At 38.6% G+C, this 24,706-nt stretch overlaps 1 protein-coding gene across 5 annotated transcripts in view; it reads right to left on the bottom strand.

Annotated features, from left to right (window-relative positions):
• Positions 1-24,706, bottom strand: part of LOC133514209 (RNA binding protein fox-1 homolog 3-like) — a 485,672-nt gene that overhangs the window by 254,145 nt on the left and 206,821 nt on the right. For all 5 annotated transcript variants that reach the window (XM_061845706.1, XM_061845705.1, XM_061845703.1 and 2 more), the window contains exon 4: positions 9,199-9,294. In XM_061845706.1, coding sequence (XP_061701690.1) covers positions 9,199-9,220 — 22 coding nt within the window. In that variant the 5' untranslated portion in view covers positions 9,221-9,294. The remainder of the gene's footprint in view (positions 1-9,198; positions 9,295-24,706) is intronic.

Genomic DNA, 24,706 nt, shown 5'->3' on the forward strand with positions numbered 1-24,706 from the left:
GATCTTGTTTCTTTTTGTGTTTGAACTCTTCTTTTATTTGCCTTATATTTGTGATTTGTAGAAATTGTGGTGTGTGAAACTACTTCTACAACATAACTTAGTCATCACTGGCGACACCTGACAATGGACTTTGGCATTTTTGTCCTTCACGCGCTCACTTTCTCGTCCACTTTTGTTGCTCTTGAAGTTTTTGTTGACTTCTGCTAACGGCAATAATTCCCGCAGGCATCTGGCAGATAAGAGTTGCAAAAAGCCAGCGGGTAGGCGTCCAGTAAAGTTTACTCCATGTGCGGGATCAATTATAATGCAATTACAAAAGGACAGAAATACAAGCCAGGCAGAGTTTCTGTCTGCACCGATCCCAAAAGATAAGACATTGAGGGATGCACCCCCGTGAACGTCTCCCGTGTGTCAACAAACTGAGTCAGGGCAGGGCGACACCATCACACAGAACTGGAGGTGAAAGACAATTCAGTCGGTGGGGAAAAAGACAATCGGCAGTATCGAATTTCACGAAAAAGAAGTCAATCATTTCATAGGAAAACAACCAATTGAAACCTTAATTTGACAACCTAATCCTTGTTTGCAACACTAATCTGCGCTGTACACCAGAATTTGAGACTACACCCTGACCTTGAAACATTTACTTGAAACCTAAACCCTTATTTTAAACCCTAACATGGCCAATCTGGGCTCTAAACCCTGATTTAAATCCTCATCCCTCACTTGAAAGTGTAGCCCTTGTTTGAAACTCTAACTGAAACTTGAAACCCGACTCTCCCCCTGTGTAAAGTGAGCTCATGTGGCAAGAGGAAACAAAGAGATCTGGGGTAGTAGCGTGACGGCGGCATCGACTGCTGTCAGTTAGCACCATGCTAAAGAGTGTATTAGGGATTAGAGGGGATTAGTGATATCAGATCATTGGAGGGTTATCAGCAGTGGCGCCAACATAGACCTGGCAAACCTGTCCTCCACGACTTATCCTCCTTAGCACTTCACAACCGACTCCATATTTTCCTCCTTTGAGTTCACTTATTAACCAATTAAGATGTGCGATTTACGAGTTTGGAGAAACAATTAAAGCCTGTGATCTTTATTAGCGGCATCATCGAGTGCCTCCTCCCTCAACACTACCGACGTTAAACGCAGCCCCTACCAAACCCTCCCAAAAAGGCGGCTTCATTTGGAATATTACAATGATTTAGCACAGAAAAGCAGCACATATTAAAACAGCTCACAGCTATTGTTCTAAACGTACCTCTACACAAAACCAATTTAGCTGCCATTGATCGTTTTTTAAAGCAATTACATTTCCATTGATGGAAAAAAGTATAGGTCTGCTTGGATGAGTGTCCTAGATAATTTTTTTGAATTGTGGAATATTCCCTGTTTCTGAGTCCCACCACGTGAGTTGGACCCATGTCCAATCTGCCACCAAAGGAAGGTCGAGGGGCGCTTTCGTCTAAGTACGCTTGAGTCTCTTTTGATGGATCTCGACTTTGTTCCCTGCCTTGGTGTGGCTCGTTTGGAAAAGGGTCAACATGGAAAACCAATTCCAGTGCCAATCAAATATAGCGGAATTCCCAAAAAATGATGAAAACAGACTGCAGTGTGATTTGAATGTGACTAAAAAAAATCAACTAAGCCCAGCCTAAAAGCAGGTTATCAATATAGCTCACATTTTAACCTTAACTTGCCCTACAGGGTCTGTGGTAGGAAACTGGTATTCAAACCCCGGTCCTCAGAACTGTGAGGCCAACACTCTACAGCTGCTCCACCATGCCGCCTGATGCATTTTAATATGCTTGCAATTTTATCAAACCAGACATTACTTACATACATCAAATGAGGTATAGGAGCACCCTTCAGGCTATAGCCAAATGGTTCGATAACTAAAGTGTCAATCAATGGGCCGGAGCTGGCCCTTGCTTTTAAAGCCTGCTTTGATTCCCCCACATTCTCCAAGCAACTACTTCATTATTCTGAGTATGCGGCTTGGGTGAAAGGGCAGCAAGTGGATTCAAGGCATAAAAGGGGAACACGGAATGCCATTAATGCCAAAGTAGGGAGTAATTCTCACCGCGCTCCCCGAGGAAATCCACCGTGCGCCCAAAGCCTGAGGATTTTGACAAATGCCTTCCTCAACAGCGGCAAAGGAGACAAATGTTACATTTAAAGAGAAATACTTAATTTCCGCTTTTGGTGACTCACAGCAGATATCATTAATCAGTGAGGGTGGAAGGGTGGGAGTGCACGGCGAAGGGTTGGGTTGGGGTGCGTGGGTGGGGTGGCGGAGTATACTCAGTGAGCTCGCTAAGCGCCAGATGATCGCTTCCTTCCACTCAATCCATCAAGTGTGATTGGAGAACGAAAAGGTTCAAAAAAAGAGTAATTACTCGGGCGGCGGTGGCCCGTCGAAGGTGTTCCTAGGACAAGTTGAATCCCGTTTATCACAAGGGACTTGACTCCAGCCGTTCCGCGTATTCAAAAAAAGTGACATGAGAGCATCACTGATGCAAACTTGATTCTGAAATTAACAATTTAGATCTTGTCAAGAATGTGTTGTGCTAGGGCTTGATATTATTAATAGCAAGGATGAAAAAAAAAAGTGAACGTGTGGGGGTGTGGCCGCCATTCAAGGTGATGTATGATCCCCGTTGGCCCAGCCAGTTTGAAGCGTGACGGGTGATTGGAATGTGACGCCTCTTTAAATGGCGTAATGAGCCAGAGAGGACGCCACCCTATGGAAAAAAAAAAACGCCATCTCGACGCTCCACCACCCACCTCGGAACTCAATTGTCGCTACTTTGTTGAAGAACTCTAATGTAATGGCCTCAGAGTGACGAAGGTGGCAGCAATAATATATAACGAAATCTACAGTACTGTGCATAACCTAGACCTAGTGTAGGGTTGATCTACAGTGTTCGCAATGCCTTAATGTTTTCTGTATCTACATTAACCTTAATGCTACCAAGTAGAACACAGAATGTTTAAAAATTTGGGGGAAAAAAAATCTGTTTTGTATTTGGCCCATTCCACTGATTCAGTGCCATTTGCATCATAGGAAATAAAATGTAGAAATGCATGAGAATGCTAGCTGTATAGTAGAGCTACTCAATTCATGGAATTTTAATTGTGATCACTATTTTGGCTGTCACGATTAAAAGAGTTAAAAAAAAAAAAAAACACCCAGCATAAAAATAGAGGGAAATCCTTTAAGGACGACAACGGGAGATTTTACTGTCATTGAAAATTCACTGCATTGATGAGGAAATTACGGATGAAAAGTCGGTGGTAACCCCATAATGCTTTTGAATTTTATGCACAAAGTCCATCTTCTATTTCTATTTCTATTTGTTGCAATTTGTGATTGCTCTTTGTAATTGAATATTCATTAATTTAGCAACGCAAAGCAATATTATTTGTATAGCGCATTTCATCCACAAGGTAACACAATGTGCTTTACATGATGAAAAGCATTTGAATAGAAATAATTAAACATTTGAAAAACAGAAGGAAAAAAAATTAAAACCGGGAAGAAATGAAAGTGACTAAAAATCAATAAAAAATGAAAATATATTAAAAACAACGTATGGTATGAGAAATATTTAAAAGTGAAAATACTCTAAAAAGCATGACAAAAAAGAAGAGTTCTCAACCTGGATTAGTTAGCACAGAGTAAAGTAGAATTATTTGGGGACTTTCCATAAGCGTACAGAAAATACCACTTTGTGAGACCTTCCTGTTCAACCACATGCTCTCTTTCTTTCCTTCTTTTCTTGACCATCTCATTGTGTGTCTTTATAGTACAGTACGTGGCTCAATCAGCTCATTTCACATTGGAATGTACAGCATATAACTACAGCTTTGAGACACCCAGTTGCGATGGTGCACATTGAATCGTCTTACCCATTTCCAAAGATAATAAACTGCGCAAATTACATTGTCTGCAGGTATTTACTTTGGGTGTTCTCTCTCGAAACGAGTCATTTTTGGGGGCATCCATGAAGGAGCCTAGTCTCCACTTATCGTCAAACATCAACACTAATAGGCTCCATCTCACTTGCAACCCAAATCACGACAAGGCCAAAAGAAAATTGATGGCTACTTGATATCTGAAGTGGTCACATAAGGGATTGTGGTTGCCCTCGGAGGTACGTCTGTATTTGAGAAGAAAGACTGCACAGTCTTTGATATTTGGGGTGTTAAATCAAAGGCAAGGGGTCGCCAAGGGGTGGCCGCCATGTCAGTGACACGTTGGAGTGCAGCGGCATCGCAAGCAGGCTTCCGGCAAGGAGACCAAGACAATTAAATAGCGGCTCGCCAGCTCTCTCTTTCTTCTCGGTGGCGTTTAAAATCAATTCATTCAGCGGACTGCTGACACAGCCTGGCCCGGAGAGCCCAGGATTTATGGCTCCCTCTAATGGGCATGCTCCGAAGCAAAGCCCTGCCGTCAGCACTTTCCCACCAGCGCGACCAGCCAGCGAGCGGGCGACCGATAGTCCGCCTCGCTCCTCCGCTTCAAACGTCGCCGCATCCTGCTCTTAAAGGCACATGTGCATGTTTATGTCTGTTGAGAAGCTTACGAACACAGAAGTAGTTGACACAATGTGAAGCAAAACAACAAGAGAATGCAGCAATGTACCTCATTAAATTTCACTGCCGTGCACTGGCTGCAGTTTTTGAATGTTTTGTGTCATTGTTTAGGAAATATACATCCAATTTGTTGCAATTGGACTAAATCTCTCGGACAAGTCCAACTCTTGCAAGTACAGTATACCTGGAAATGAACCAAATTATGTTAAAATGGACACTTGAAACCAAGATTTCCGACTTTCTGTGTCTTTTTGGGCAGGGCTTTTTGAGACTTTTTGTGGAGGGTTTTCATTATAGTCAAGCTTTCAAATTGGTAAATTAAACTGGCTGAGGTGACTGGATTTTCAAAACAAAACAATGAGCTGAATTATTATATTATATTGAATTATTATAGTTTCATGTTTTATGGAAACTCTTCAAATGCAATGTCGAAATCTTCACAATCCCCCCCCCCAAAAAAATGAAAATAAAATAAAATAAACTGTGCTGTATGTTTCAAATCTGAGAGCAATCATACAAAATCTTGAAGGATCTCGATAATCACAATTTGGACTAAAACAGTCACTTCTGACTGAAAGGCTTCGAGAGTCTTTTTTGTAGGTCTACTTATGAAAGATATCCATCCATCCGTTACCTGAGCTGCTTATCCTCACAAAGGTTGCAGGAGTGCCGGAGCCAATCCCAGCTATCTTCGGGCATAAGACGGGTTACACCGTGAACGCCAGCCAATCGCAGAGCACATAGAAACAACCAATCATGCTCACAATCACATCTGCGGGCAATTTAGAGTCTTCAAATAATGCACGTTTTAGGGATTTAGGGAAACTGTAGTGTCCAAAGAAAGCTCACACAGTATGGGGAGAACATGCAAACTCCACACAGGGGGGGCTGGGATTTGAAGTCTGGTCCTCAGAACTGTGAGGCAGACGCTTTAACCAGTCACCCACTGTTCCCCCTCATGAAACTTATATCGACCAAATTTCATCTTGCAAAGTGAAACTTGCTTTGAGGCGTGAATTTTCTCCCCAAAATGAGCTGGATTACAGTTGAATGTTTTATGGCAGTTCTATTACACTTTTCCACAATGCTCAATACACACACAAAAAAGACTAATATTCAAATATTTCACAGTTAAGTGTCATCCATCTTCCCGGTTTGTGCGCTTCATATTTAGAAGCACTCAGACAAACTCTCCTTTATCTTTTAAGGAACCCTTGAAATGGCTGAATTGATCTTAAGACTGCAAGTTCAAACTGAAATTGCAGACTTCATCTTTCCTTTTATTTTTTTATTTTAACCCAAATTTTTATGTTGCATTAAAACTAGTACTGGGGACAGAATTTTCAAAACATTGCAATCAAGCTGTTACAGCTTACAGTACATCTTCCATTTTTGTTTTGCATTTAAAATAAAAATAAGGGGGAGGGGGGAAACTTTGACATTAAATCTTCATTCTCTTGAATATTTAAAGAAAACTTTGTCATAAAAATGCAAGAAAAATACGAAAATACTGTCGGGAGAATCAATAAACACTGGTCATATTTTTGTGAGGGGTCACAAAGAAATAACGTGACAACTTATAATGAGCGCATAAAATCAAAAAGAAAATATGCAAAATGTTTCGATTGATTTTAACTTGATGAAATGGTTATTCATGATGTCTTGACATTCAGGGTTGATGAGTGTGAATTTTACTTCAAAATATTACCATACATTTTATAGACTTTCAAACAGAGGACTTTTGAAGGTATAGTGCATTTCAGTGAGAAAAATGTGTGTGTGTGTGTTTTAACAGGTGTGACTAGATTGTGGCAGGAGCTCGTATTAAATGTAATCTACTATTCGTTGCATATGATGCAAAAACAGCTAATACTGTAAATGTGGTTGTTTCTCAACGTTCAGCAGTAAAAGGGAAAATGCGGGTGTTGAACCCTTGAACTGGTAAAAGTATGGGTGTGAAAAACCCAGGTGCAATGGGGTTATAATGGAGCTGATATTAAAGGCATGGTGTAAAATATGCAAAAATAAATAAATAAATAAAAATGGGGGTGTTGAATCGTTTCACTGGAATACATTTGGGTGTTGAATCTTTTCATGTTGAACTGTGTACTGTACTGATTGTTGATCAATGTACAATAACCATCAGTAAAACTTTGGTATTGAATCTTTGAAACATGTGGGCATGGAACTTTCACCAGGAAAAGTGTTGGTGTTTAACCCTTTCACAGGGGAAAAAAAGGGTACAAATGAAATGATTTTTGTGTAAGGCTTCCCTTTCTTCAAAGCAATAACATCGAAACAAGTGTGGGTGTTAAACAGTTTTACTGTTTTTTTTTTTTAAATTGACGTTACACAAAGTTAGTGTATTTTTAAAATTGTTAATTAGTGTTAAAAAAATAACTGCCTTGAAATTTCACTCAAGCAGGATTTATATCAGATGAACAAACTCACTCTATCAAGATTTTGATTGTGAAATGAACATTTTATTCTGTTATTTAAATAACAATATGCAAATATTTTATTTGACAATTATCTGTGATAACACAAAATAGTGGCGGCAACAAATACTGACCTATGTTTGAAAACAGCAGCATTGTGACTGTACATAGTTCCCATCATGCACTGCGCTATGCAATATTGAACCGCTACTGTAATAGCAACATTAACGCTTCATGTTCACGAAAAATAAGTATTAGTGTGATATGAATCGTGTGTTTACATGGTTTTTAATGTCTAATTTAACTGTCTGCAAGTTGCTGAAAAAAAAAAGTCTAACTGTGCAATAACGGTCACATAAATGTGGGTGTTGAAGTTAAAACCTTTCATTGGGAAAAGTGTGGGTGATGAACTCATTGGTGTTGAAAAGTGTAGGACACAGCTTTTCTTTTTATTTGTGCAATTACAGCAGGTAAGACGTAGGTTTCAAAATGTTTCACAAATGTAAATATGGGTTTTGAACTTTCATCCAGGACAAGTGTGAGCGTTCAAGCCTTTCACTTGGAAATGTCCAGGCTTTGATATTAAAGGTGTACCATAGTGCACTTTGTCTAATAAAACCCGGAAAATTGTGGGTGCTCAACCTTTTCATCAGGAAAAGTGCAGGTGTTGAAAGACCCAATAATTGTCAGGAAAGAAACATGGGGTAATTCTCCTAACACCTTAGAATGAAAGTGAACCCTCTTACTTGATGTAAGGATGTAAACGCGAGTGGGAGGAACTCAGCATACCGTAATTAGCATTTAATAGCTGAGTGATCTAATTTTCCCATTGGTTACTACGCAAACTCATTTCACAAGCACAGAAGCAGACAGGTTGTTGCAACTGGGCCTTGCATCGGCCATTTTGGAGCTAATTGACTGTTCAAATTAGCAGCACCTGTGGCGCTTGTGGAATAACCCCTTCCAAGTTTTACTTGGACAGTCCGAGTCAGATTGTTTATGTTTATCACCACACAAAATCTACTCACAATTTAAGATTTATCCCCTCTTGAAGTTTGTTAGAAAACATTAGAAATCCACTAGCAATTTTGGATTCACAAGTGCCCAAATCCCATTTAAAATTCATTACAGATCACAATCCACTCACAAGTTTAGATTAATCGCAGAGCAAAATTCAGTCACAATTTTAAACTGATAAATGATAAAGTCCTTTGGGAATTTGAGATTCTTCACAAACCAAAATCAAATTTTTTCAATTTTTTTTAAATCACCAGCAATACAACGGTCACAATTTAAAATTCAGTCCTGATCAAAACCCATTCACAATTTTCAATTAATCACCAGCCAAAGTCCAATCACATCAAAATTTAAGATTCATGACAGCCAAAATCCACTCCGTTTGAAATGAATCATGAAATAAAATTTACAAACAAATTTTGATTCTGCCTAAATCAATATACAATCACACATTTTTCCCCAGCCATAAGACGCTCACGATTTCAAATTCATCATTGACCGAAGTACAATCAGAATTCGAGCTTCATTACCAAACCAAAAGTGGCCCACCATCTATATGTGGTGCTGGTTGTCTGCCATTAGGGAGCCGCGGTGGTGACGGCGGCAATAACAGATAATTAGACTCATTTAAAATCGCTGTTCTGACCCGCTCCATCAGAGAAAGCGAGGAAATGGCAGTGGGCCCCTTCAACCTCGGCGCCACCTGGTCCATGGCTCCGTAGAGGCCTGGCAGCAGCAAGGTAGTGTTGCCAGCTGAGGGGAGTGTATGAGGGCACACCGCACATTAGCGACAATATGGGTGCAAGTGGAGGACGGCGAAGCGCAGCCGTAATGAGAGGAGAGAGCGAGCGCCTCCCACTTCTGAGAACGGGCAATGCCGTTTTGTCTACGTATGCGGCAAAAAAAAAAAAAAAAAAAAAATGCCACAGCAACATAAAAATTGGGATTTGTAACAATTTTGGATTCATCAATTTCAACTATGATCTATGGAACAAAGTCCACTCATAGTTTTGGATTTTCACAGAGCAAAATCCATGAATTGCTTACCCAAATGCGTTGAGAATTTTAGATTATTCCCCACTATTTCCATCATGTTGAAGAGTTCAAATGTAGCTTAGTGTGCTAATATTCAGTTTTGGATCCCTACCTGCCCAGCTGGGGGTCTCCATGTACGGGGAAAGATGGTCGGGCTAAGGCTGTTTCACGGGACTATCTGCTGATGCTTCAAATGGAATGAAGAAACCTGAGAAGAGGAAGGAGACTGCTTTAGTCAAGTTCACTTTTCAAAAACATGTTAGCGTACTAGCTTATTGAGCATTAGCGGCATGTGGCTCAGTACCCATGTTATCTTGCATTGTAAATGCATTGGTTGTTACAGTACTATCAGAATTATAGACACAAATGGCAGCCTTTCAAAAAAATTGAAAAATTAAAGTTAAGGAAGCTATTTTAAAGAAATTACTACTCAAAATTAAGAGTTAAATTTACTTAAAATCAGAATTCACTTAGAGTTGGTCGGATTAAAGAAAATCTAAAATCCGGCACAATTTTAGATCCATCACTGATCAAAATACGGTCATAATCAAACTCCACTCATAGTTTTGGAATCGTCACCAATCAAAATTCACTCACAACTTTGATCACCAATCAAAATCCACACAAAATAAGTTATTTCCGACCAATCAAAATCTGCTTAAACATTAAGAGTCAACAGCAACCAAAATACAATAAAAATTTTAGCGTCCTGATCGATCAAAATTCAGTGGCAATTTTAAAATAATCATTGGCCAAAACTCAAGAATTTAAATGGTTCACCAACCAAAGTCTACTCACAATTTTGTTGCTTTGTTTTGTTCTGCTTTCCTCATTAGGCTTCATGTGATTTTTGTTCTCAAGTGAAGATTCGATGAGGATATTATGAAATTGGAATTAGAGGGAAAAATCAAGTAAAATCAGATGTGGGTCTGTTAAAGATTCTATGTTGCTAGTTGTAGCACACGTTAATGTTCACGTGCATTCATGTGCACTCTGCTGGTGGTGTGTTTGTTTTTTTCTGCTGACTCGGGATATCAGCGGTCCGCAGCCTGGCTCCGGCCCAGAAGTCCGGCAGATGAACCACGACTAAAAGAGCAAGCGAGCGAGCATCGATTTCATCTCGCCAAAACTATATGCCACAAAAAAAGGTCCTGCGTGTACCACCAAAGCAGTTTGTCATTTATCAAAAGTAATGGAAAGCAATTTCTCTGCCTCTGGTTGATTGGGGATTGACTAATTGTCAAGTAGGCATGAGGGATAAATAAAAGAGGACCAGGATGAATTTTGCAGGAGGAGAAGCTATGTAAAAGGGGGGGGGCAGACATCTGCCTCAACATGATTAGCAAACACGTGTGCATACACCGAGCCGTGGGCGCTAAATAATATATTACCGCTAGCATATTGACTGGACCACTTAAAAGACTGCGTCAACATCAGAATGCAAGAAGAAGTCAGGAGCGGCGGGTGTGAGCAGATGCTCTGACCATGTGTCCCAAAAAAAGGAGCTCACCGCGCTTAAATACCATCAAAACCGCCTGGGAACGACCGATGTGAAGTCAGCGTCCAATGAAACCCGTCGGCAACGCATTCATTTTGTGGCCACTAACGAACTCCGGAATGCCCCACTGGCTTCCATGCGATGGGAATGAAAATGTCAGGATTGATTCTGAGGGGGTAAGTTGAAGTACACATGGTTTCACTTCTCTATATGTGATTCCACGTAATTGTTAGTGGATGCGGAATAAAAAGCAAGATGGAGGCGGCAGTCACTAGCGGGCGCGGTCCCATTTAGAGTTCTGCACAGACGGGATTTTGAACTCCATGATTAACTAGACTTTGATCTGCTGCTTCTGAATGACCCAAGGACAAATGGATGACCTTCAAACACAAACACCAAATGTAATTCAAATCCTTTCAAAACGTGTTAAAAATGTCCTCGTAACTAGGTTTAACTTGTGGGCAAGATCAGATAACAAGAAATGTCATCGACATGCCTCCAAAACCTTATCAATGTCCTCCTCACAAAAATGGTGTTCATAGATTCCAATGCATTGTGGTGTATCAGTTCCAGAACTTTCACCAACATTTCTTCAAAACTTACATTATGTCTTTGATGCTTAATTGTTCTGTATTTAACGATAAACTGTCAAAATGTTCCAGAATGTAAACAGATTCAATTTTTTTTCTTTTGGAATGGCCTGATGCATTCAATTTTAATTCCAAAGAAATTTATTTCACATCCCTTTTAACAATAATGAACCTGTAAAGTACATTTGTTTTGACTTGCTGAAAATGAGCAGTCTGAGAACTGTGCTGGACTCAAGGTGCCATTACTTTAACGGTCCCATATTTTAGTTATTGAAGACCTCCAGAGAGTGACTAACATGGATTTAGGATAAAAGTGTCACTTTCATTTCAAAACACATCTTGGTTTTGTCATTTCAATGTCCATAAAAACCCCTTCTGACAGTTTCTTGTTTGACCCAGTTTTGTGTCCACTTTGTCTACATTTGGCTAAGACCGCTTGCTTTTGTCTGAATACTGTAGTTACCTTTGTGTAGAAGACCTATTTGTGAGAGCATACATTTGTGATGTTAACAGCGCGGAATCAGAAGCGGAAAGGGGAAGGTGGAGATCATCTCTAGTGGCGTAGATAAGCTTGAGAATTTCAAATTACCTGATTACCGGCCTCTTCGCAAAAAACAAAAAACAAAAAAACATCTGGACGTCAGAAACGTTGAGACAATTCTAATTCATATTTCATGTTTACTGAGGCACCATAGGGACCATATAACACTCCAAACACTGGAAAAAGTTTTTCAAAATATGAATACAGGTTCTGTTAACTGTTTTTTACCATTTCAGCTTTCCTGATATTTTTGTGGTGCATGCGTGCACGTCACACACAAAGGTGGCAGAGGGAGGATTGCAAAAAATCATTTTTTTTTTAAAGCAGGACCTAACACACTGCCGTGTGGACAAAGGCTTTGGGTTAGTATGGCTGTTTTAGAGTGCCATGTTGTTGGCCGTGAGTGAGTGCACTTCATGCAGAGAAGAGAAGTAAGGGGGAAAAAAATACAATAAAGTCTTGGCTGACAGCAAACACGTGGAACGGGGCTTCAGGCTGGCGCCTTGTTGGCGGACTGGACAACAACAACAACCTGCTGGGACAGTTTATTCCAGCCAATGGAAAAAGTAGATTTGTTTGCTGGACTCAGTTATGTGTAAGCATAAAAAAAGATGATTGATGAAGAAGCATCCATTTCTTGAAGTTGTGCAAATATATAAGTGACAGTTGACATTTGAGCAGGGTGTGGTCAAAGCGCATTCAGCCTTTAAAAGTGAAGAGAATGGATTGATTTTTTTTCATCTTTCACCTTTGGCAAGGTCTTTAGCAACATTCTTCTCTGGTGTGGCAAATTTACAAGATATACAGTATTTATTTTCACTATGCTACAAAAACCAATTGATTTAAAAAAATGCAAAATTGGTCCAATCCAACAACAGATGAAATTAATTAATGTTCATTCCGAAGCCACACACAAATTTCCAACATAGTAGGGCCCTTTTGAAAGGCATTCCATCATATTTAAGTCCTTCTCTTTAATAAAGCCATAGAATATCTTAATCTTTTCCTTTCGACTTGTCCCATTAGGGGTCACCACAGTGTGTCATCTTTTGGCATCTTAGCCTATCTCATGCATCTTCCTCTCTAACCCCAACTGCCCTCATGTCTTCCCTCACCACATCCATAAACCTTCTCTTTGGTCTTCCTCTCGCTCTTTTGCCTGGGAGATCCATCCTCAGCATCCTTCTACCAATATACTCACTCTCTCGCCTCTGAACATGTCCAAACCATCGAAGTCTGCTCTCTCGAATCTTGTCTCCAAAACATCCAGCTTTGGCTGTCCCTCGAATGAGCTCATTTCTAATCCTATCCAACCTGGTCACTCCGAGCGAGAACCTCAACATCTTCATTTCTGCCACCTCCAGTTCAGCTTCCAGTTGTTTCTTCAGTGCCACCGTCTCTAATCCGTACATCATGGCCAGCCTCACCACTGTTTTGTAAACTTTGCCCTTCATCCTAGCAGACACTCTTCTGTCACATAACACACCAGACACCTTTCGCCAGCTGTTCCAACCTGCTTGGACCCGTTTCTTCACTTCCTGACCACACTCTCCATTGCTCTGTATTGTTGACCCCAAGTATTTGAAGTCGTCCACCCTCGCTATCTCTTCTCCCTGTAGCCTCACTCTTCCCCCTCTACTTTTCTCATTCACGCACATATATTCTGTTTTACTTTGGCTAATCTTCATTCCTCTCCTTTCCAGTGCGTACCTCCACCTTTCTAATTGTTCCTCTGCATGCTCCCTGCTTTCACTGCAGATCACAATATCATCTGCGAACATTATGGTCCAAGGGGATTCCAGTCTAACCTCATCTGTCAGCCTATACATTACTACCGGAAACAGGAAGGGGCTCAGAGGGGATCCCTGATGCAGTCCCACAACCACCTTGAATTCTTCTGACACACACACACACATATATGTATATATATATATATATATATATATATATGATTGGACTAGAAATGAATTATGTTTATTTTGTGTGTGTGGGGCATTTGAAGACCTTTGAACACTAGATTTAAGGTGTCACTTTTAAGAATAGTTAGGGCCCCGTTTTAAGGCAAGACAAATAAAAACTATTCAAAGATCAGCAGACACCCTGGTCCATATTTGCTGGCAACATTTGGCCTTGTGCAGGTAACAAACAAAAATAAGAAATATCATGTGTTAAATTGCAGCCCTTAGCCGAGGCCAACAAATGAGGAAAAAATCTGAAAAGGTTTGCGTAATGTCGAGGTATTTTAAGTAATGATGCTATAATTCAGGTAATTTTTGCTTCAAATAAGATAATTGTTCATTCATATTTCTACTTTATTTTTCATTGATTCATTTTATTAGTGTTTTGTGCTTGCTGTTGCGTGACTTCAGCTTGTAATGTTTTTGATTCTGCTTAATTTATAACTCTATAATTGTTTTTCACATGCTTTAATGCTGTTTCCAATTGAGTAAATACAGATTTTTAATGGGGAAATTGCGCTTATTGGTGCTGCTTTAATTCAGGTTATTAATGCTGATGATCTGCAATTTGCTTTTAATTCATTAAATCAATTTATAATGTAATTATGCTTATTAATGTTTTCATTCTGCTTATTACTTCATTTCAACTTGTAAAAGTTTGTAGTTCTGCTTATTAATGTTTTGGTTACCTTCTTAGATCTTTAATTTATCTTAATAATGGTTTATTTTTCCTTTATACTTTGTGCTTATTAATGATTTAATTGAAATTTTTATTGCTTTAATACAGTTTATGATGTAATTATGCTTAGTAATCCATCAGATGAAGTTATTAATGTTCTAATTCATCTTCTTAATGCTTCACCTGCACTTATTAATGAGCTAGTTCCGCTTATTGATGTTTCAATTCTTCTTATTGATTTGTTAATAACACCAATTAGCCCTTTATTTCTGATGATTAATGTGATAATTATTGATGATGATGAACATGACATTCATTTTGCCAATTAATGCTTTATTTCAACGTCAAATCATTTTGGATCAGTTCATTAAGTGGGCTTTTTGAGAATTTTATTGTGCATATTATGCCGCCCGTTATCGTTTCCACATGCGCGGGCGGTTTCATAGAGCCTTGAGGAGGCCCCGCAGAGCTCTGAGTGTTCCCTAAGACTCCTCAAAACCCCATCGGCACAAATGAAGTAAGTCGCTGAATGGCAGTGGTGGAGTGCATTGGTGAAACAGCCGCGAATGTGCCTCTTTTCCCAAACATTTACAGGGCCTCAAATATCCGATACCCCTTGTACCTTTTAATCTTTAATGTGCGAAATTAATCATCCCATTCATTATTTTAATAGCTGTCATTTTGGGTCCCCTATCCTCCTGAAGTGCTGATTTATGACAGCGGCGAGTGGTGAGTGCACGAGATTTATCGTAATGTTTGCACCAGGTACCCCGCTGCCATATTTCACCCTTTCACTGACACGCTATTAAAACGCACCGCTGATTAAACGACGACGAGGCGCTCGGTTGTCCAAAAAACTCACAACGCGTGTACAGGTGTGTGTGTTTAAGAATGGACACACACAATTATGTTTTTCACTGGTCCAAGTCGATTCGACCCATAATTTCATATGGATGCATTATGGATTACATTTTAAAATGTTGATGCGAAAAACAAAACAATGAAGCACAGATTTCTAACTTAACTTTTAGCTGGACTTTTCAAAAACCCCAAAATATCTTCATCAAAGTCATAATGTCAATTAAAAATCCTGTCTAGTCCCAGATGCCACACTCCGTAGTGGCCTGGCAGACTTCCTTTCGTGTAGTGTGACTGCAGTATTTCTGTCTTGCAGTTGGTTTGGCATTTGTGCGTATTTCAGTGTGTTTGAGCATTTTGCGGTGTGTTTTTTTTTCCCCAATTCCAACATTTTTTATCTTGCAACATTTTTCTTCTGCTGTTGTTTTCTGAAATTGCAGCCTTTTTTAAATCTTGCAGTATATTTCTTTTGCAGTTGTTCTACGTGCTTGTGTGATTTTCATCTTGCATTATGTATTCCTGCTCTGCAGCACATAGCTGTTGGCAGCTAGATTATTTGCCCTTATTGGCCACTGTACATGTGAGATCTTCCAATGGTTGTATAAGCAGGAGACTGAAGAGCCACTCACATCACATTTAAAATATTGGCGCTATATTAAGAGCCAATCTCAATTATACCCTATACCACTTCCACTTCATTGTACCCCTTACCCTTAGCTCTGTGTTTGGAGGACCAAAGTGAAGGGGTAAGATATGGATTTATCGGGACATCCAACAATGGTCCCCTGCTGGCTGTATCGTAGGCAAACGTACAGCTTTTTAAATTTCCGAGATGCCATCTTGTGTTAAATGAATGTTAATATTATAAATAGCTTGTCGTTGTCTGGCAATTCACATAGTTTCAATAGGTCACTGTTGTTTTGAAATTCTTTCTAATAAATTTTTCCAACCACATCCTGCCATGCATACATTTTTATATTTCATCTTTATCTTCTCTGGAATAAATAATAGCAAAAACAACAAGCACAAAACACACTAACCTCATCTCAAACAGAATAGAAGACAAAAAAAAACTTAATTGTCACTGTCAAAGCAACAAAAACAAATCCATTCAAAATCTCACATTTGGCAGTGTTGTACACAAAGTACACAATTAAATATCTTCATGTGTCTTGACTCAAACCTTGACAATGAAACCTTTTTGTGGACCATCAATTAGGACTGAATTATCTGATACTCATTTGCACTGACAACGGGCTGGATTGCCGTTTGATTATTGATAGATTTTTCAGTTTTCTTGGCTTTCTATGCTGTTTTTGCACCTCCCTTTCTTCATGTGTTAAATACTTTTTCCCTGTCATTTTACATTATTACATACAACTTAATTTCTACGTTTATTTGTTCTACTTTTTTTGTATCGTTGGATTATTTGGGTTGATCCCACATCTGGTGAAATTTTCTGTCAAAACCACCTCTGGGAACATATTTGAGAAAAATGGTGATGTGTGAAATACTTATATATAGCTACTCACTTATTTACACAGCATTTGGTGTGGTGATCATGTGATTATTTAAATTGAGGTATTATAGATTTTTTTTCTATAAATGTACAATAACGTACAATATGCATAAACTGGAAATGTATCAAACACATGTAATGTTTAGAGCCAACATAAATTAAATATACCGTCGACATTTTTGATGGAAAGTTCACTCTCAAGTTTTTTTTTTTTGTTCAGATTCCTTTACAAGGAACTCTAGAATTCGATTTTGTTTCCGTTTTTGGCCCTGGGCTTGTTGTTACAGAGTGTTGTGTGCTGTTGTAGAAGGCGCTTGTCGAGTCATTTCTCTGTGGAGGAAATGTGTCTGGTTATTTAGTGAGGTGACATCAAGTGTGTTTAGTAAAGCCCATGTCAGACGAGCATATTCACAGCGAATCAAAGCTAACAGCTTCACGACAATGAAATACAGCATTACATGAGTAATCATAGGCCGTAACAGAAAGTGAACGTCGCAGGATACTCGGAAGCGACACTACTGCAATGCTACATTAGCTATGTAGCTCCTGAATGTGACTTAGCTGTCTTAATGTTATCCGTATAATCATTCATAGAATGCACTACATTGTAGTGAAGTGTGTTTCCTGTTTATATTGCCGTCATCTCTCACTGTGACGAGCGCTCTGTGAGCTTGTTATTCAAAACACCATTTATGTATATAGATAAAAACTTGTCTCTCATTTTTATGACTATCAATAACTATGCTCACTTACTTTTATGTACATCCTTGTCCGTCCCGTCGTGTTATAAGCAAGCTTTTCGTCTTGTCAGGGAGGGCAGTTTCCCATTCCCTTTCCCTTTCAAGTGAGCTCTCGGACCTCACTTCGTTTCAAGGGCTATAAACCCCTTCGATTTAACTCTTCCTCTAGGAATTGGGATACCCCTCCATTCTTAGCCTCGTGCAAAACCATGGGCTGAGATGAAAGGGGAAGGGCTAAAGGGTAGAATTGGGATTAGCCCTTTGGGTCTGAGTACATCGCAATAATTGGCCCCCCTATCCCAGACGCTAGCTAGCAGTAGGATACTATTTTTTCTTGCAAGCAATAAACACCATTTTCCCCACATACGTTTAATTTTGCATTTGAATCTTAGATTACTATGGAACTTTGTATATTTTCATCAGAAAATGCATTCAGCCTGGGAGGATTAGAAACCCACACAGTATACAGGTTCATCCTGTGTGACGCCCAATCGGTACGATTGATCGAGTGACAGTGACGGACAGCGGGCGTAATTGCAAATGCTCGCCCCGGGAACGCCGCCAAATGACAACCCCCATGAACTTTTCTCAACCGCCCAACACACCACTCCTGAGCATTGACATCATCTGTTAATAGCATCATCACTGCTTCTTCAGCTGTTGACTGCACAAAATGAAATTAGGGAATTGTTCACATTTGATTTTTTTAAGATGGTAGATGGACCAAATCTTTGCAAGAAGAGGTAAATGTTCAAGTGTTATTTTAAAAATACTATAGCTAACAATTTTAATCATACTATTTATAATCAATTTAATTATAATTACTCATTTAATATTTTTTCATTTACAAAAATTGTATTTACTTTTATTCTTTGTCATGTTTAATAAAGCGCAGTCTATATTATTTTTATTAACATCACTATTGGGGGCACAGAATGGAATTAAATCAAAATTAAAGCACCACAATAGTGTATGTTTACGTGAACATTATATTTTATCTAATAAGAATTCAACTTTTTTTGTATAAAAGTAGTGCTCATTTGTTCCTGGCTCCATCAGCTGTGAATTGACGTTTTATGAGAAGAATCCAAACAAAAATCTGTTCTGCTTTCCACGGCGATAGCTAGTCCAAAAGGTTCATTAAAATGAATCCGATGAAATGTCGGTTGTTTTTGGCACCCGCCGTTTAGCATCCAGCGGCACGTCTTGATGCAAAACATTGGCGCCACTTCTAATTCACACTTTTGCTCTTTATTTATTTATTGCAACTTGGGAAGTTTTCACATTCATGGCCCGGCAGCGCATTAAATCTTAACTGGTTGTTGCGCACACGCCCGATGCTCACTTGTAAATGTGAGATTAAACAGTCCACTAGTGGCAATTAAATATACATGTGTGCACGTGAATAAACGCTGTATCATAATAAATACAGAGAAGTATATGGTATAAAATAAAAAAAAGTTTTAAGGAATATAGGGTTCCCTCACTACTTCGCATTTCACTTATTGCGGCCTCAGTTCTTCCAGTTTTGTTTTTCACCCCCCGACCACTCCAAAAAAAACCCTTGGAAAAATACAGCCATATTGGCATATTACGGGAAGATGCACTGATACAAGGTGCGTGATTGGTCCTTGTCACAACATCAACCAATGAGAGCATGTGTGGATTTACCTCATGAGCTAAAAATGTTAATGTGCAGCACAAGGGTTTAATAAATAAAGATTTAACTAGATACTTGTACAGTTGAAAATGTTTGTCTCAAAATTCAAAGTCTAAATACGTACTATAGACATATTTTAAACATTTTGGTACCCACATATACACACACACACATAAAATGACTCCTCATCTCAAAGGTAAAAAAAAACTCAGTTATGCACACCACCAGTCCCTCCAGCAAAAGATTTTCCAAGTGAGGAATGCTGTACTGCAATAAAAATGTAATTTGTTTAATTGTTATTGTTTAGCTCGTAGTTTAGCTAAGTAAGTGTTTTCTATTTGATATTTATATTAGAAATGTATAATACTGTATATATTATATGTATAAGTTTTTATAATAAATGATTTGCCTAAATACCTCTTTTTGTCTCAAATATGCAAAGTACAAATACTGTTTACACATTTTAAATATCCTGGTACCCACATAAACATAGATTCCCTCCCTACTTTGTCTATTTTTTTACTTTGCGCACGTGGTTCCGGGCCCAATTAACTGTGAAAAATTCAGGATTACTGTACTATTATTATTATTATAGCGCATACGTGAGAAACAACAGATGCACAGTCATGCATCTGTTTTCACACAGACCAATGATCGGGGCTATTTTTCATATTTTTACTTTCTTCCAATCAAAGTCAGCAATGATCAATTATCGGATGATCCTGAAAAAATATCCTAAAAGGCAGAATCTATTTGGAGTCATTTTTCCTTCCTAATCTTCTCGGAAAACAGGTGGTGCCGACAACCATGTTATTAAACCTGGAAAATATTTACAATACAAAAAACCAAATCATGTTCTACGACTGATTGCTGAAGAATGGAAAAAACCATAGAAACACTTTCCACAAGTGAAAATAGAGTATCTTTTCTTACTTTTGGTAGGTTAGTTGCATATATTGTCACAGAATGCAACATTTTGTGGGTCTTGAAAGATCAGTCAAAATGCTCACAAACGGCTGGCAATATGGGACATTATGCTTTGAAAATGGTTATCCTGAGTCATTATCCTGTGGTGTATTTAATGATATAGCAATCGTGATATACCGTATATAAACCGATATAGCTGGGGAACACTGTACCCTGCTTTAATGATGCACACCAAATGTTGCAGTTTCACTGCCAGAGTTTCGCAACCATGTTTCACCGAGTTAGTGCAAACCCCTACGAGAGGGTGCAGGACGTCTTTTTTTTTTTAATTTCAAAAAACACGCTGGAATTGAAGCGAGCTCGCCAGATGACTAATTGCAGCGATTTGAAACAAAGTCTCTGGCAGCAACAGAGATCGGTTGCCTCGCTCGTGGAGCTCAGCGGGGACCTGCGGGCTCGGCGCCGATTGGCCACTGGCTCTCCGAGGCTCTAATTGAGATGTTTTATGAGGCCGCATGCAATTGGACGAGTTCGCATCAGTCGGCGCATCAACCTCTGCTGCTCTGACGACCATTCTGCTTGCGTTTAATTGCTCGTGCTGCTAACAGTTGGCGGTCAGAATGCTCGCAGCAGCTGCGGTACGAGTCTTAAAAGCAAAAAATTACTAGGCTTTCTACTTCTTGGACTGGGAGGAAAGACAGAATTTCTTGCGTGTAGGGGGCATCTAGGAATCCCTTAAGCACAGGAACTTCATTACACGCACAGACGCGACGTTGAGATTTTTATTTTGTGACGTATGAAAACCTACCTTTATGCTCCACCCACACAAAGTGACAAAATTACAAAAAATATGCCATTCATGATGGTATATGTACAACCTACTTCCGCATTCAGCAAACCAGATAACTGGGGAAGGGAAGAATTTAGGACTTCACACGTCTACAATGGTGTTTTTTTAAACAAGAGGCTACCACAGAGGCGCCAAAGCTAATCGGTGGTATTTGGGCTTCGTTTATGTTTGTATTAATAAATAATATACATGTATTGAACATTTGTCTGAAGACACTATCCATAAAGAAAACAACATTTTCACAGGTTCTGCTTGCAATAACTGTCCTTGTAATCAGTCCTAGCTTTGCTTGTTAGCATAGCATGAACAGGAAGTCAGTTATACCTCTGTTCCGCGATGGTCATGTGACATTCTGCACACAGCGGGTACAGAAAGTATTCAGCCCCCTTTAAATTCTTCACTGTTATATTGCAGTCATTTCGTGAACACATTTCAGTTCTTTTTTTTTTTTGTTGATTTTATCATCAAAAACAATCAAAATGTGTAATGATTGATGGTCATTTAATGACCAAAAAAAGCATTCATTCATTCATTCATTTTCTGAGCTGCCTATCTGCACAGGGGTCACGGGAGTCTATCCCGGCTGTCAACGTGCAGGAGGCAGGGTACACCCCGAACTGGTTTCTAGCCAATCGCAGGGCACATGGAGACAGACAAGAGTCACACTCACAATCACAGACCTTGGGGCAATTTAGAGTGTCCAATTAATGTTGCACATTATTGGGATGTGGGAGGAAACTGGAGTGACCGGAGAAAAGACACGCAGGCATGGGGAGAACATGCAAACTCCACACAGGCAGGACTGGGATTTCAACCCCAGACTGCAGAACTGTGAGGCCAATGGTCTAACCAGTTGCTTCACCGTGCTTCACATAATAAGCATTTTAACCTATTTCTAATTACGCCATTCTTCCTTTAAAAAAAAATTATTAAAAAAACAAAACCCTTCTTTTGTAAAGAAAGGCTTTTAATTAAAAAAAATCTTAAAAAAAGTTTTCCTTAAAATTGCACTTCTTAATGTTGAGTATATTTTGATATATTTAATACATATAATATTTTTGTTTATTAAATATGAATTCTTTTCTCTTAAAAAATTGTAAAATTTCTTAAAAATATTACAATTTTCTTTCAAGATTATAATTTGGTTCAAAAGCCACCATGATGGGACTTTCCAGAAAAAAAAAAGCGCGTAATTTACATGTACAGGTATTTCAGCACTAAAGTCTCTTTTTATCAAAGTTTAAAATACCATCATAAAGCAAAATGTGGTATATTTGGCGCCTGTGATAAATGAATCAAAATGAATGAATCCAAATTTAAAAGGCCGATTATTCTGATAAGAAAATGTATCGATTGGCAGCCCTAATTTTCACCTAATCTGTATGACCCATAATTTATTACACCTATTTTTCTTGAAAAAAAAATGACTTTTTCATTTACACAAAAACACAAATTTATTTACAAAGGTTTGTCGTATATGGAGTATTTTTATGAAATAATTGACAATGAACGGTACAAGAGAGAAACGAGACTATAAATCCAATGGAACATGTTTTTGCTGCCATTATAAAAAAAATATACATACAACTGTCATATATTGCAAATATGGTGTAAATAAATATGGTGCCAAGCCAAAATCACCGTGCATCAACATGACATCTTTTCATGTCGTCCGCTTGTCGAATAAAAAGGCCACATCAGACAAGGCGGGTGAGGGGTGGAGAGCATCAAGAGCGGCATCGGCAAGCGGACGGTCAGCGAGAGCGATGGCGTTCCGACCGGCGTCGATACGGAAAGTCGGGCGTGAAAAAGTCTTTCATCAATTGGAATCATATTAACATGATAAAGGGCACATTGCAACGCTGGCTGGCACATTGATTCCGGCAGTGCCTTCGACATGTTAATGAATTGTACTACTCCTCCTTCCAACCCAGGACTTCATTCTGAGAAAATTACTCATAATATTGACATCATTCTTTCCTTGAAAACTAGCATTTTTTTGGTCAAAATAGAACAAATATTTTTTAATCATGATCATGTTGTACTTTTTAATTATTTTGACTCCTTTTCTTTGAAATATAACTTTATTCTTATACCAATATTTGCTTCTGAAAGAAAAAATACTACTCATGTTTAAAGAAGACTTTTTTTATTTTAAAAGTTTTTTTCTCATAAGATTACCATTGATATAAAAAGAATAAAAAAATAATGACTATTTCTTATTGGATTAACTATTTTTTTTATTTAAAAATAGACCATTGGATCTCTCACAAATAACGAATGGGAATTTAGAAGGCAAGTCTGAGCTTTAACCTTTAACAGAAAAAATATTTTTTTGGGAAAGTATTTTTTTTAAAGAAAATAGTCCACTATTACAATAAAACAAGGTGCAATCAAGTAATCAAGGAGGTACTTTTGAAGAATAAAGTTGATTTATTCATATCAATAAAAGTTTTATTTTGTAACTATTAAGGTGCTTATTAAAATGTGTTGGTATGTCAAACTTTCCAAAACTCTATTTCGTGTTTTGGTGCAAGAGACATGATACAAAGGAATAAACACACTTGTATTAAAGCAACTAATCACCTTGAAATTCCAGTAAGATGTAAAATGTAAGATACTGGGCATTTAAAAAAAAAAAAAAACAGAATGGTGCGCCGCACCTTGCTTAAATATGAACTAATTAGGTTGCAAAATGAAGGCGTTTCATCTTCATTAGCGTCCGACAAGCGGCCGACGAGGGAACATAATTGAGAAGAGCTGCGAGCTAATACAAGGAACACGTATTGCTCGCTATTCAAACGTGAAAACGCCGTTTAGGCTGAAGATAGTGTCTGATTATAGTTAATAGAAGACTGCAGCACGTGGCCAATGTCGGCGGTTGAATGCCTTCTGACCGCTGGGGTGCGATGGCGGCCCGGACTCAACTGCATCGGAACGACATCGATTCCGACGAGATGAAGCGTTTTTCACAACCGGATGTTTAGTCATAACAGCAACATGCAAACATCCTAACTAATGATGGTCATACTGAGAGTTATTTCCATATGCAGTATGACATTAAAAATGAGAAAATCTCAAATGTTTTCACAACCTCAAGTATCCACTTTATGTTGCCATACGAGGCATCAACTACTCATAATGGATTTCTATTCCTCAATTCAATCTCTGTAGGGTAGCTATTAAGTAGATAAGGTAGTTATGTGCTAGGTCGGTAAGAAGATAGATTTGAAATTTGAGTTGATAAAATTGGCGGGGAGGTATAGGTATATTTGGTATATTTGCTAGGTATGTACTTAAGGTTTGTAGAAAGATTATGTACAGTAAATCCAGCAGATTACATAAATTCAATAGATTAGGTTGGGAGGTAGGTAACTAGGAAGGAAGGAATGTAAATTACTTGAAGTCGACCTCGGGTCTCAGACTGATTTTAGTTTGTGGGCCACATTCACACCAATTAGATCTCAAATTGAGTGGACCACCATAGTTTTATCTTAGAAATCCTTAAATAACTGTTAAAAATTTTCCCAATTGATTTTATGCAAATGATTTTAAGTACTTTCAGAAAATATTCACATTTATTCATTATTATCTTGTTGCAAATTGTTACAAAACATGAGGAGTCTGTAATTTCAACAGTGATGAGTCAGTGAGCGTGCACCATTCAGTTATGGATCCTCTGGAAATATGTGCATTAAAAAAATTAAAGGGGAAATCCAGTGCTTGCATTAACACTGAAGTGAAAATAAATACCTCTCAAAGAAATGTTTTAAACGTTGTCTAGTCAAAAGCTTCACTTG

Source organism: Syngnathoides biaculeatus, chromosome 16, assembly GCF_019802595.1.
Source record: "Syngnathoides biaculeatus isolate LvHL_M chromosome 16, ASM1980259v1, whole genome shotgun sequence".
Lineage (NCBI taxonomy): Eukaryota > Metazoa > Chordata > Actinopteri > Syngnathiformes > Syngnathidae > Syngnathoides > Syngnathoides biaculeatus.